Source organism: Syngnathoides biaculeatus, chromosome 12 (genome assembly GCF_019802595.1).
Source record: "Syngnathoides biaculeatus isolate LvHL_M chromosome 12, ASM1980259v1, whole genome shotgun sequence".
Classification (NCBI taxonomy): domain Eukaryota; kingdom Metazoa; phylum Chordata; class Actinopteri; order Syngnathiformes; family Syngnathidae; genus Syngnathoides; species Syngnathoides biaculeatus.
Genome location: NC_084651.1, coordinates 6,608,560 through 6,622,901, shown reverse-complemented (window position 1 = coordinate 6,622,901; position 14,342 = coordinate 6,608,560). Strand labels below are relative to the sequence as shown.

Below are 14,342 nucleotides of genomic sequence, written 5' to 3'. Positions count from 1 at the left end.
CAGATCATTTTTGTTCCATTTTTTTTTTTCCAACCGCGGCGGCCTGTGAATATTGTTTTGCATGTTGTGAAGTGTAGTACTCAGCTGTGTATTCATTAAGGTGCTGCTCCCACTGGCCCCTGGACCCCATCTGCGCATATGTTTATGCCTCCCTCTCCCGGGACCGTCCCAATCAAGCTCCGTGTGCCACTTCCTGTGCGGAACAGCACCTGTGCAACGCTACCTGTGATGCGCCGCGCACAGACGGACGAGACGCTGACAGAATCCTGCAAATGTTGCGTTTTTGGGAAACCCAACCTCCAGGGTGAAAGCAGGAGGCGCGGCGAGACTTCTCGCTCGGTGTAGCTAAAAGCAGCTCCCTTGCACTCCCCCCCCCCCCTCCCTGCTGTCGACCGGGAAGTTTTTCCCCGGCACGAAGGGGTTGAGCTAGTTTGTTTTTCAACTTGATTGGATTCTGTATCTGCAACGCGCAGAAGTGTGCGGCGCGCGACATACTAAGGCAATATGCAGAGAGATGATTTCGCTCTGACATCTTGGAGAGGAGTACGAGTCAATTATGCCCAAGTGTTGTTCTTGCTTATCTTCCTGCGGCACCAAACAAGGATTTAGTCAAGGATTTAGGGGTGAGGGGGCGGCGGTGGGGATCATGGTAAGCGGTTCACAACAAAACACTCAAAACTCCTGGGAACGGGCACTGATTTAAAAATAAATTACAGAAGACGAAGCGCTAACACTCGAGGGCCCTCAGTAGTGCTGGCGTACACAGGTGAAGATTAGCCTCCTCGCTAATCAGAGGAACAAGGCAGTAATTTGCTCTGAACACAGACAGTAATTAGGACTTGGTGACACTGGATTCCCATAATGCCTTTGTGCTTGACGTGGTCAAGTTTTGACAGAGGCTATCCATGCAGGGTCGCCGTCCCCCCCTCCCTCCAGCACACGCCTCCCTTCCCCGGTCTCTCGGCCCTCTTCAGTGGAGCCTCTAAAAGGTCCCCGCAGTTACAGGGGATCCCTAATGTACTTTATGCCTCCCTCGCTGACTCCTTACCATTCGGGTAATTGGAATCTCTTACTGTGGCACTTGAGAATAGGGGCTAAAAATGCGATTTGAAACTGCTCAGTAGTCTGTTGTAGATAAACATTGCTGCTTCGGGCTGCGGATACACTACATAATGGAGGAAGCGTTAAGGCTGTGGTATTACATGCCTTCACTGACTCCTGTGGCTCGCCAGCTGGGAGAACGCCTAATTGTTGTGTGCTTTGTTGCCTCTTCTGCACCTGCCGCCGCCACCTTTTATGCATCGCGTGGAGTCCGTGGTGGTCATTCACTAATAGGAGGAGCTGGATGTCTAGAGAGCCGTTTATCCTGCCCAGTTGTTTTTTGTTTTTTTGTTTCCCCCTCCTCCCACTTTCACGAAAATGGGAACTGGCGCCCACAGAGGACAACAAGGAAGCACGCTTTCCCGCCCGCTTCTCGGAAAGCTCTCGACTTTAATGCTGCAGTCGCTAGATCGGCATCTGAATGATCCTCAAATGGTTGAACGGGCCGCATTGAGCGAGTGGCTTAAAATCGCGTTACAGCTTTTGCTTCGGAGGCCATCAGGATCTTGACATTCATAGAGACATGCTGAGTTTTGCCCCCTTTACCCCGCTCCCTCCTGCCTTTTTAGACAGTCATTTTAGGCCTTTTTCATGCTCTCTTGAGTCCTTGACGTCTCCGAGTTAAGTATGTGCCGTTATAAGGCCGGGGAAAATATTGGACGGCGCTTGGCCTTTTCTATTTCATCCTCTGACCCGCCATGTTACCCATGATCGGTGAAGGAGAACCCTGGCAGGCTGTGTCAAAAGTGACAGCCGATCGAGTCGGGATGAGCGCCATCACGCTTCACAGGATGGAGGCATGAGTTCTGAGTTTTTTTTCCCTCCCTCCCCCCTTTTTTTGTGCGAGCTAAACCATTACACCCTTCGCCAGATTCCTTTCAATTAGATGTTGTGGCTAACCTGTTTCATTCTACACTTGATAGAAAAAGTCTCACTGAAAACCCGTGCGAGCCGAGAGCCGAAATGCAGCTCAGAAAATTGGAAAATTTAAAGTCAACATTTTTTTTTCTTCTTCCTTTGTCTCCTTTGATTGTTTCCTCGTGGATGAATAAAATAACCTGCAATATTATACAAATGCGCAATTCATTCTTTATATTAGGAAATGGGCAGTGCTCCAAATGACTCCCACTTTGCGCAGCAATGATTTATGGTAATTGGAAATTGATTGTGACAGGAGCACAATATTAGAAATTTTCTGGAATCACAATCTGCTATCAAGGGAAATATTCTTTTTAGTGCAGCGCATCCTGGCTAGGCCTGAATTATTTGTTATTACCTGTGATGGAGTCAAAATATGATAACTAGCCTCAAGACTTGTATGGAAGGAGATATTTTTCTTTGTCTGAATAAAAGAAAAAAAGGTGTGGAATAGCGCTTTGGAAGCAATTACTACATTTTCTAGGGCTGAAGATAGAAAAGAAAATATTCACAGGTTGGATGTGGACAAAAGGCCAAAACACAAAAAAATACTTTATGAAAAATACCCATGTCGATGTGTGATTTTAAAAATCTCTTTCTACAAACCTCTATATGATACCATTCTTTAATGATGACCTGTTCTATTAATATTTCAAAACAGAAGTTCACTTTGGGATCAATTTGGAATCATTTGAGTCAGACGTGTTCCCAGCATAAATCTTAACACGAGAAACAGTAAAACCCGAGTCATCCCCTAGTCCCTCATGCACATACTGTCATACGTGCATTATTACACATTTATTAAACACTAAATAAACACAATAAAGCCTTAAATTATAACTCATAACATTTTGTACCTAACTAAGTGGCAGCTAACCAATATGCGGTGAGCTAGCTAGCAACTAGAGCGAAAAGCTACATTAACAGTCTACATCTTCACAAACACTTGAATTTATTAGCCTAGTTACACAAAATCCAAACTGAAGTCAAAGTCCAAAGTGTGTATAATATTTAATGCAATTTTTAAAATTATATATTTAAAACATTAAAATTCACGTTTAAAGAGAGCAAAAAAAAAAAAAAAGCAGAAAATGGACAGGACTTATAATATATAGATGGGACCCAAAGCAATTTTTACACATTCATGCATTGTAGCAATTTAGGGTTCACCGTCTTGCCCAAGGACACTTTTGACAACAGACAAACAGAAGTGGGATTTGAACCACCCACCGAGTCCCCGATAATGATTGTATGAGATATTACACCAAAAAAAAAAACTTAATTTCCTTACAGAAAAAGGCCGAAATATGTATGTAAAATAGATTGTTTAAAAAAAAAGTGTACTTAAAGCTCTAAATCAGGTACAACTTTATTTTTGGGGGTGTTTTACTTGTAGTCAAGACGGCACAAAGATGACATGCCAGAAGAGTAAATCCAAGTCTATACACTGTTGTTGTGTTGCAGGGTAATTTATGAATCACCGAGGAGAGTGGACATGTTGTGTTGCAAAACGTACATCTCCGCTGCCCTTGTGCTCTTTAGAAACAATCCCCCATCGCACCTGGAGGTGACAGACTTCAGCTCCACTCGTGTTGTTCTTCCCTTTTATTTATTTCTTTGGCTCTTGTTTACCAGCCATAACATGTGGCGCATTGCATTAACTTTTACTACTGTCAATGTTGCATCACTCACGCGTCGCACCTTGAAAGCGGGGCGCATCTGTGACGGGAAGGTAGATGATGTGGAGGGTTGGAGGGGGGGGATTAGCTATGGTGACAAGTGTGAAGTGCGAGCCGGGGGGGGGGTCAAAGGTGAGCCGCCTTAAGCAAAGGTGCGCTAGCCTTTGTCCGGCAGATTGTAAGGGCCTGCGGGTCCAACAGGAACATTTCCACACACAATATCCCTGAGCTGTCAGTGTGCAGCGGGTGGAACATCCTCTCTCAGGGAGAGGGTGTGTGTGTGTGGAGGGGTAGAGGATGTGGTTGTGATGGAGGGGGGGTTTACAGCGAGGTGGCCTGAAGAGCCTTGCAGGGAGAAAAAGGAGGTGGGTGGGGGGATGGAACGGTGGGTGTCAGGGTGGAGAGGCGAAAGAGCTGGAATGGGAGGATAGAGAAATGGTGAGGAGAAGAGGGGCTGTTTGTGGTGGTAGTGGGCGGGGGAGGGGGGGGGTAAAAAGGAGAGACAATGACAAGTAGGGGCTGGCTGAGCACTCGCCCATGCCGACCAGAGGTTGCCATGAGCTACGGCCATTCTTTGAAAGGGTCTCGGAGCGGGGACCCCACCGGCGGACCTGCGAGTTCCCAACTATAAACCGCTGTGTGGTTGATGTAAAAATTAGAGTATTCACACCTCGGACTGTATTTACCGGCCGCCGCGCAACGGCACCCGGGAGGCTTTTCATCGCACGGCCACAAACTATGCCCGGCGGAGATGCGGGGTCCCAGTCCTCTGCTAAAGCCTGGCATCACACGTCTCTTAGTAGAATGCCACTAGTGTAGCACGGACCTCGGCCAATCAGTCCCAATTTAGATCAGCACCAAACACAGTTGAATCTGCCCTGAAGTCATATCATTCTGTGTCTGACACAAATTTGCGTGAAAAATAGGCTTGTTAATTGGCAAAAAAATAATCATCGTTCAAATCCGTCATCCAGGACATCAGGCGTGATTTGTAGTCAAGTTCAGCACTAATTTGGGCATATTTTGCTTTCTAGTTGGCTTTTTTAGGACTTATTTCAAAAGAACTAAGGGAGTAGGCATACTTACATTCAAGGGTCACAAAATGTTCTGACCTCCATTACAATATGAGTCGTAAAATAATCTGTTAAAATGTTATTACTGGTCATTTTTAATCTATTCTGATACTTGAATGGAAGTTAGAATTGTATGAAATAAAACATCTTCAACACAAACCTCTTTTTACATTTCTGGGACCAGTAATTACGTTTAAGATGGCGACATGCAAAGCTTCATGTTTGGGACTGTCAGGCAAAGTTCTCACATCTAGAAAATCACTTTTTTTTTTTTTTTTTTTAACCGTAATTTCCGGACTACAAGCCGCAACTTTTTTCACGCGCGTTCAACCCTGTGGTGTATGCGGTGATGTGGCTCATTTGTGCATTTTTTTTCTAACGGCCGCAAGGGGGCACTCGGGCGAAAAAAGTAAGAATGAGACCGGTGGAATATATGTGGCGAGGAAGTGGGTTTTACCGGCACTGTTAACGCTGCACTGCCGTTCGCGCTGTGCTATTGTGTTGCTGCTGTGTTACTGGCGTGTCTCAGTGATATTTACCGGCAAGTTTTATTTTAAACAGCCCTGTTAGTGTTAGCACTTGCGCTAGTGTGGTGCTAACGCTAACTTGCAGCTTTTCCACAGCTTCTGTGGATGTACCAAATGGTATTTCCTTTACAAATGTACTCAATGAGGCTTGTAACCAGGTGCGCTCTGTAGGCCGGGAATTACGGTAATTGAAATTGATCTCATTCTCTTATGAACACAAAACCACCCCTAAATCATGATGAATTGCTAACTTCATTCCCTTAAAAAATATGTAATGCAATGTCATTGATTAAAATGTCACGATGATGTCGTCTGCGCCTGAGTTTATGCTCACCCCCCCACCAGCCCCCTTGATATTTCACAGACAACTGTGGCGACATCATCTTCCCAATGTGCCTTGCATTAAATAAAACTAAGATGACGAAGCAGTTTAACAAGTGGAAATAAATCTGTAAGCCGCGTACCTTTGTGGGTGACCAGTCCCTTCACCACAATTATCCTTTTTTTTAACAAAGCAAGTTGACATGAATGTATATTATCGTCTTCTATAAAACATCCAGACTTTCAATCTTGAGGCGACCTATTGCCGGAGGGGTCCCACGAAGTGAGGAAGACACAGACGACAGGTCAAGTAAAGTTATAATACAGATTTTATGACGATGAGTCAAGGCTTCCAATGGGTGAGAAAAAAACGTTTATTATAAGAGTCCTGGAATGCGTTGTGCAATATCTTTATGCGGAGGAGAAGCCAAAGTCTGGCATGAGCCTTTGTGCTGTCATTGACAATTCATTGTTTAATCAGTGTGAATTTAAAGTTGAAAAATGCCCTTTAAAATGTTAACTAGAGTTGACCCTCCACAAACTTTCTTAGAAATCCGTTTATAGCTTTTGCGGAAGTCTGCGAGCTAACAAAACCTAGCGGAGGTCATAATGTGCCGCGCACGTTGTGACCGGCAAAAGTGTGAAGACGCTTTGGCGAGGAGGCCAGCGGATGCGCTGTGTGTTTAACAAAGTAAATGTCCATTATTAATACTGTACAGGATAAGCCAATTTTGAAAGCGAGGCACTTAAATGACGATATTATTTATTTATAGGTGCTGTACAGCAGTTAATGGAATTGGCGGCCCGCTTTAAGATCCGCATCACAGCTTGAGGTCCACTTTTCCGTAATGCACGGGCTAAGAGAGGACCCTTCCCTGTTGGGTCTTTAAGTGTCAAATATGGGTCAGTCTGCTCACGTTGACCTTGGGGGTGGTCAGTGGCACGGAGAAATTCAGCTGTTAAGTGATGCCAACTCAACCGTCGGCAAATTCCTCCAAGTGTCTACTTGTGCTACGATGGACGGACGTCCAAGTGCAGCGCTTTGCTCACCAGCACGGCTCTGGCCCCCAAAAAAAAAAAAAAACATCATTTATTCTCATCATGAACTTTCAACTCGACCCAACCGGAGTTGAAACTCTTGTTAATGCCGAGCTTTTTAACTTTTTCCACAAATAGCTGCAAGACTTTCACCTCTCTAGAAATGACTCCACTCCCTTAATGTTGTTAAACTATTAGCACTGTTTCTTTTTGGCTTTCATCAAACCATACTTGAGGGTATGGCTGCGCTCATAACAACATTTAAATTTAATTTTTTTTCCTCCAGAATATTGGCCAAAAAAATCCTTCACTGTTAAAGTGTTAAAAACAGACCACGTGCAAACGCTTTACCATTCATATTCAAGTGCTGTAGTGCTACAATACTAATTTTTATTTGACTAGTGAAGTAGAGTTACTTTTCAATGTCACGCTATAATTTAATAACTTAACAAAACAATGAGCAAATTAATAAATCAACCTGAGAGCAGAAGATTTTTTGTGTAATTGATGGAAAGAGATCATTTCTAAAGAAGACAGTCCCAAACATTCACACTGGTGTTCTCGTGTACATTAATAGAAAAGTAGAAAAAAAATTACATGCATACAGTACGTACATGAATATGAGTTATGTTGATGTATTCCATCCTCTTCCGGGGATTGAAAAACATGTAAAATGGCAATCCAATTCCTAGAATTGTGACAATTTTAGCAATCAGAAACCAGAAGAGGCGGCACGATGGATCAACTGGTAAAGCATTGGCCTCGCAGTTCTGAGGACCCAGATTCAATCCCGGCCCCGCCTGTGTGGCGTTTGCATGTTCTCCCCGTGCCTGTGTGGCTTTTCTCCGGGTGGTCACTCCGGTTTCCTCCCACATCCCAAAAGCATGCAACATTAATTATACACTCTAAATTGCCCATAGGTGTGATTGTGAGTGCGGCTGTTTGTCTCCGTGGTTGGCAACCAGTTCAGGGTGTACCCCGCCTCCTGCCCGTTGACAGCTGGGATAGGCTCTAGCACTCCCTGCGACCCTCGTGAGTATAAGCGGCAAAAGAAAATGGATGGAAACCAGAAGAACAAAAAAATCCTCGGACAAGGCACAATTAGAACATTGGGATGGTATATGTAGACTATAGTGGGTCCGCCATATAATTTATGAATACAACTAAAAAAATGTGAACGTCATGATAATTGTCTCACTAAATGAAAATATCAGTGACTTCATTAAAAAAAGATAGGCCAGAAGACATGAATGTACATACAGTTTTTCCACGTGAACAAATCATACAGTATGGTGTATACATGTAAAATTCATTGATTTTTTTTTCCTACCTGGCTTTATAAAAAAAAAAAAAAAAAAAAAAAAAGGGTATGTCCCAACTGTCGCAATAGCAAAATTCTTAGTAAAGGCACAATAATAATAATGTTGGAAATTATGTAGTATGTGTGAGCTTTCAGTTGAATTGAGATTCTTTTAACTTTAATTCTTTATTATGGTGACTAAATATTCAACACATTTAAAGAAAGTAAATTATCATTTGCTTGCATAGAAAATTCTGATTCTACTCAACCACTGGCCGTTTGCAAAGTATCATGTTCCTTCACCCCGGCTGGTGTTTTGGAAGACTTTTCAGTGACCTAACCGCAGTCTGCATGTGACCAAAACACACACACACAAAAAAAGTATACGTTGTTAAAAAAAAAAAAACCATGTGTATTTTTAAAAACAAATTCCTTCTCCAAAATGGATCAAAGAAAATATGAGTGAAATGTGAGGTCATTCGTGCCAAAATGTCATTCCCGGAAAAAACGCAGTAAGTGACGTTTTCATGTTTTCCGTGACCTCAACTCTACTTACCCTTTGGATTTAAGATTGAAAGACATTTATGTATGGCAATATTATATGACGCCAAAATAAACACTTTTTTTTCCCTTGTGGCGAGGTTAAAATCGTTACATTGTCTTAGCCAATGCTTAAAGTACTTCCTTCAAAGTGCACAATAGTCAGTATTCAGTGACCCGTGTGTGACTTAAACGGTTGTGGTTAAAAACGACCCAAGTGGCTGGCTTAACATTTTCTTTGCCAATGAGATCCTGAAGAAAGTAATGCGTGGAAAAGGCAGAGCGACAACACAAGGGGTGTTTTCGTTGACCAACGTGTGACTTCCACCGGAGGCCAAAAGACGTATAAAAATGGATGCTGTTAGAAATACCTGCGCTCCGAGCGCCTGGGTCAACGTCTTTACATTTCTTCAGCTTGTTTTTTATTCTTCACGTAAAGCAGAGTGACAGACGAACGGTGTAACTTTGTATTTGACCATGTCCCCCATAACAACTTACATTTCACTGAGTAAATTATGTCATCCTGCACTTACGTGACCCCGCGGGCGTCCAGTTACACCCTTGTGGCGTATTTTAGCACAGGCTCGAGCGGGAATGTCGTGTTTTGATTGCCCCTCTGATCCCCCCCCCCCCCCCCCCACTCGCCTCGTCTCCTCGCAGGAGCGCCGAGGCCCCCCCGCGCTGCCGCGTGGTCAACGGCGGCTCGGCAGAAACGAGCCCCGGGTTGCGGCGCTGCGTAGAATGGCTCCAGGCGTACTTCGGCGATCCACACAGCGCTGGGAGTCTCCCGCCGCCCGCCTTTCACCACCCCGCCTTGAGTGCAGGTCTGTCACGGATAAATATTTGCAAAGCCGCGGCCGGGATCAGCCTTTCACTCTTAATTGTCAGTTACATCACTTACACTCACTGGCGCTCTGTGTTTATAATGAAGTATTTTATAGCTGGGAGAGAGAGGGAGGCGAGAACAGAACACAGACCTGTAGCTTGGTTCAGTAATCTGTGGCGGCTCTTACCACGCGTGTTAGTCTTGGCAAGCTTTCCCATGATTCTTGGCACATTCTTTGAAACTGATCGAATTCCACTCTTGACATTTTCAGACAGGAAGCACGTTTTTTTTTTTTTTTTCCCTTCTTCCCCCACGCTCCCTTTTAATGAGAACATGTGAATGGTGGTAAAGTTTGAATGAGCTTATTGTTGGCGCCGGCCAGCCACTTCGGCCCCCGGAATGAGCGAGGCTAAAAAGAAAAAGAGAATAAAAATGGACAATTAGTGTCCTTTCACTCCGCACGCGCGAACGATGCCGGGCGCCGGATGAAGACAAAAGTCTTTAATTGTGCTCGTCCCGAGGTAGCAAACAACGCGATCCGCCTGGCGGGCCATATTTGAACTCGCAAAGTTCTCAGGCCTTGTCGCACCGTCGCATTAAAGATTTTCCAAAGCGCTCATTTAGACGCAGCTTCACACCTTCGCGCGGAAAAAAGAAATCCTTCTAATATATGCATTTAACAATTGTGTCTGCCTTCCCCTGCAATCAGGCCTCATTTTCCCTCTAATTTCATGCAGACCCGCAGTGCTTGAGTGATGGCATTTTCAATGAGCAGGTACTCCGTCGAGACCCCCGTATACAGCTACAGAGTCCCACACTCCCGCAAAGGCAATGCAGAAATACATCAGGACCAATTACGATATCACCTTTCAGTGCGATTCCCTTCGCCACCAAGTGCTTGTGTACCTGCCCCAGGCTCTTTCAAATCGCATCTCATCTCAAGTCTTTGGGGTTTTAATTAAATTTCAGGATAGATGGAATTCTTCATTAGTACCTGATCTGAATAGGTGATTGTGCTGTGTTGCACCTCGCCTCCCTCGCCTGTTGTTTTGGGGCTCGGTAAATACAGGGTTTAGGGCCGGATTGCTCTCAGTAGTCGCAACCACAGGCCAGGCGTGTATAAAAATGTTAAATGTTTGCATCAAGAGTATTTGTCTTTTGAGGAAGGACAATAGAGCGATGTGTTGTTGTTTTGTTTTTTTTCTTCTCCTTCCTCGTTCATTCATAAATATGAAGTTTCGGCTCATTGTTGCACGAGCTGCGACTCATGCCTGGGAAGCAAGCAAAAAAAAAAAAAAAAAAGAGAAAAGAAAAAGCAAGTTTAATCAGGTCATTACAATCTGTGACAACCAACTTTTGTTTGCTCGCTTATCTTGCGGGAGAGCCTCAATGCGACAGCGCTCTCGCTACACTTGTCATGTAATATTGAGTTGTGACCTTCGCTTGAAGTGTTGCCATGTTTATTTACACGTTTCTGACAAAACAAGCCACTTTTCATATTAGCTGTCACCATATACCTGAGCCGCAGAGGTGACATGAAAGGAGAGCCGAGGTGCCGGTTTCCACCGCATCTTGACTGATTGTCAGACGCAACATCACACGCAACTTTGGTCCTCTGAGGTACGGGGAATGGCGAGTGCGTGCGTGTGTCATTCGCGCACTGCGCACACGTACGTCTGCGCAGTGTTCACCCCCACCACCACCACCACCACCAGCACCACCTCCAGGAAAACACAGACGCCATCGTGGGTTCTTAAAACGATGCATATTCCTATCTCATTAATTATACATCCATATGTAACAGACGAGAGGATCTTAGTCTCCGTAAGCGGCGCAGGGAATGTGCGGGAAGGGGGGCACGAGCTACGGGAGCTTGGTGGTGGTGGTGGTGGGGGCTTACAGGGGCGCTCTTCAAAGCCCAAATGACTGCGTTCCTGCAGGAGCCTGAACCTCCCCCTGCGCACAGCACAGGGCGAGATGAGACACTCACCAGGCCTCGCCCCTGTGATGTGGAGAGGAATTAGGCAAATGAACGTTTTCAGAATATCGAATAATCAGAGAATCATCAGCACCCCGTCAGCCTTCAAACGCATGGATCCCTCAAGACTCGGGAGACACTTTGACTGGGAGTCAAAGTCTTCCCTCCCATTAGACACAAAGGATAATGAGGTAGCTGTATATCCAGCATTGTCGTCGTCTTTTTTTTTTTTCTTTTCTCGCAAGCGTGCACGACGACGTGACTTGTCAACTTGAAGTCGTCGCACTCAATCCATCATTAGCACGCTTGATGGAACTCATTTTTATTGTACGTCCCCCGCCCTCTTCCAAATTGCTCTCATAACCAAAATAATGAGGAAATCAATCACGGGAGCCGGTAACTTCATAATCAGCAGATCCCTTTGATCCTGCTCGGCCTGCGCCGTGCGCGCCCCGTTACCTGGCCGCCTGGCAGCTAACGTACCTGTCACATAATTACGGGCACGTCTAAACATGTGAGTGGCTTCTCCCAACTTTTATTTAAACAATTGACATCATTGCACCCGATCTAAAGAGGGTCTTGACCTCAGACCCGGCGTATTAGTGTATTTATGAAGTATGGGGCTATGGGGGGGACCGCCTCTCCCCACTCTCATCAACTGACCCGCGTGAAAACTGTCACCGACGTCAATGAGGGCACAATTCTTTAACCTCTGCCGCTGCCTTTTTCCGTCTTGTCGCTGGAAGTCTTCTGGGAAAAATGGCTGCCCGGAATTAGTTGGGGGGGTGGGGGGGAGAAGAAGAAGGTAAACAACAGCAAGAGCTTGTTGCTGCTTTTTACGCTAAAGCGCAGACTTTCGGTTGTTTGCAGGGAAGCGTCAACGCGGGATTTGTCACCGCTAAAAGTCTGGGCAAACTGTCGTCTGCACATCAGTGACAGAGCGATTTCAATATGCGCGTCATGTGGGACAAAAGTGACTTACTTTCGTGAGGGGGAATAATGCATAAAACAAAATTCGGGGAGGTCGGGGAGGTGTGTGTGTGTGTGTGGGGGGGGGGTTTCTATCCTCTCTCGTCATAACATTGGCTCTGTCTCTGTAAGAGCCCGTCATCTCGTTGACAGCGTGATTATTACCTGAAAAATTATTAAACAGTACCTACGGGCCTTGTTCAAGACAAAGAACTCACATGGGTGCGCATCAATCAAATGTATCCCCTTTAGGTTTTACACTTATTCCCCCCAGTTTAGGCAAATTGCCTTGTTCGCGCGGCTTTGTGTAGCGGAGAGTGACTATGAGGTAGCGAGGGAGCCTGGGGAGCAAAGGATGTTCACTCTGTAGAAGTGAGACAGGGGTGTGACATGTTTTCACACAATGCCAATTTGGGGGGATTTCTCCTAGATCACTTGTCATGTGCTCTCTTAGACCATATAAATGAGAGAGAATGGGAGATCACTAATTGAATTTTCATGACTGAGTACACGCGCTTGTGTATACTAGGCGAAGTTCAGCCCCCCCCCACCCCGATAACGACACCATTGTTCCCGCCGTCGTCTTCTCTTCCACCCAAAGTGTCGTTCGCTTGCTACAAAAGCTCAGCGCCAGAGCATCTCCAGGTTTCTCAAATGCGTCGCCTCTTCTTTATCAATCGCAGCCTAGACAAACACGCCTGGCCGCCGCCCGGTAATCCACCAAAAAATGAAAGGGGTGGGGTGCATGGGGGGGGGGGATAAAGCTACTGCTAAAGTGCTAATGAAATCAGAGCTGTTAATGTGGCCGGTTAAGCTGCAGATGATTTGAAGAATTCTGCCATTTAAGTGGAGATGATATAATGAATCTACTCTGAATAGAAAGCAATTAAAAGGACAAATTGGTCTGATTAACCTCAAAGTCATCCCTCTGCCACAAATGGTATGCAACATTCAAATTATTATTATTAAAAATCTGGAGCAGATTTGCCGTCTTTTTGGCCTCTCTTAATCCTTTTAAATGAAGGAGCCAACTTTTTTAATTTTAGCTGTGACCTTTCAGTGCGTAACCTAGATTTTTTTTTTTTCTCTCCTCCTGCCATGGAAATAATTTTCTCACATCACCTACTGTACCATATTATTACTTGTGCTAAGGTCAAATGGAGGGACTTCTATGTTTTTAGCTTGGAAACGAGTACTTGATGGGGATTTAAATGTAGCTGAAAGTGTCAAACTTTGGATGCGTGTACTTGAATGCGATCATGCACGTTGCCACACGTGGTTTATTTTCATGCTCGTCTCTTTTCAGCTGTCACGTTGATTGATTAAATGAAGAAACCGGTGCTTCATCTACCCCCCCCCCCCCCTTTTTCCCGCAGACATGTTCACCAGTCGCGTGCTGCACGTCCTGTTCAGAGATGTGAAAATCGGGGACACTGTCTCTTACAAACGCCTGGCTGAGATGGCGGGAAACCCCAGAGCAGCGCGGGCGGTGGGCGGGGCCATGAGGAAGAACCCGGTACGTGTGATTGACGGGTTTCCCCATTCCCGTACTTCCCGCATGATGATCAAGAAGATCCGAAATTGCCCATTGTGTTTGAAAATGATAATGAGGGCATTTTGACTTACGCTGTTAAATAATGAGCCACGTGTACCTTGATTGATTAGCACAAGTCAGACATTACATAAGCAGTTTTTATGATGACTCGTCTTTGGATGAATATTTCTATTTAATGTAGTTTAAATCCATATTCAAAAACTTCATTATAATCTGAATACACCTGACCTTTCGGTGTACCTGCACAAATGTAAAATCTAAAATTCTGCCTTCTTGAAGATGACTTAGCTCAGTTATGAAAGTTGTTAATTTAATTGTATGTTCTCATATCGTGGTTGTAGTTTACACTGTTGTAGAAATTCACTGCCTTGTATTTGGAGATATTTCTCATATATTTGGTTGTGTAGTAGCTAAATAAGGGAACGTAAATATCCCAAAATATTTTCTTAACATAATGCAGGGGGGTTAGCAGCCTTTTTTAAACTGAAAGCTGATTCCTGGGTACTGATCAATGCAA

At 44.8% G+C, this 14,342-nt stretch overlaps 1 protein-coding gene across 9 annotated transcripts in view; it reads left to right on the top strand.

Annotated features, from left to right (window-relative positions):
* Positions 1 to 14,342, top strand: part of mgmt (O-6-methylguanine-DNA methyltransferase) — a 135,422-nt gene that overhangs the window by 62,891 nt on the left and 58,189 nt on the right. For all 9 annotated transcript variants that reach the window (XR_009797425.1, XM_061836995.1, XM_061836993.1 and 6 more), the window contains 2 exons: positions 9,158 to 9,321; positions 13,647 to 13,786. Coding sequence is in view for 8 of the 9 variants with exons in the window: in XM_061836995.1 (XP_061692979.1) it covers positions 9,158 to 9,321; positions 13,647 to 13,786 (304 nt within the window). In the remaining variant the exon portion in view is untranslated. The remainder of the gene's footprint in view (positions 1 to 9,157; positions 9,322 to 13,646; positions 13,787 to 14,342) is intronic.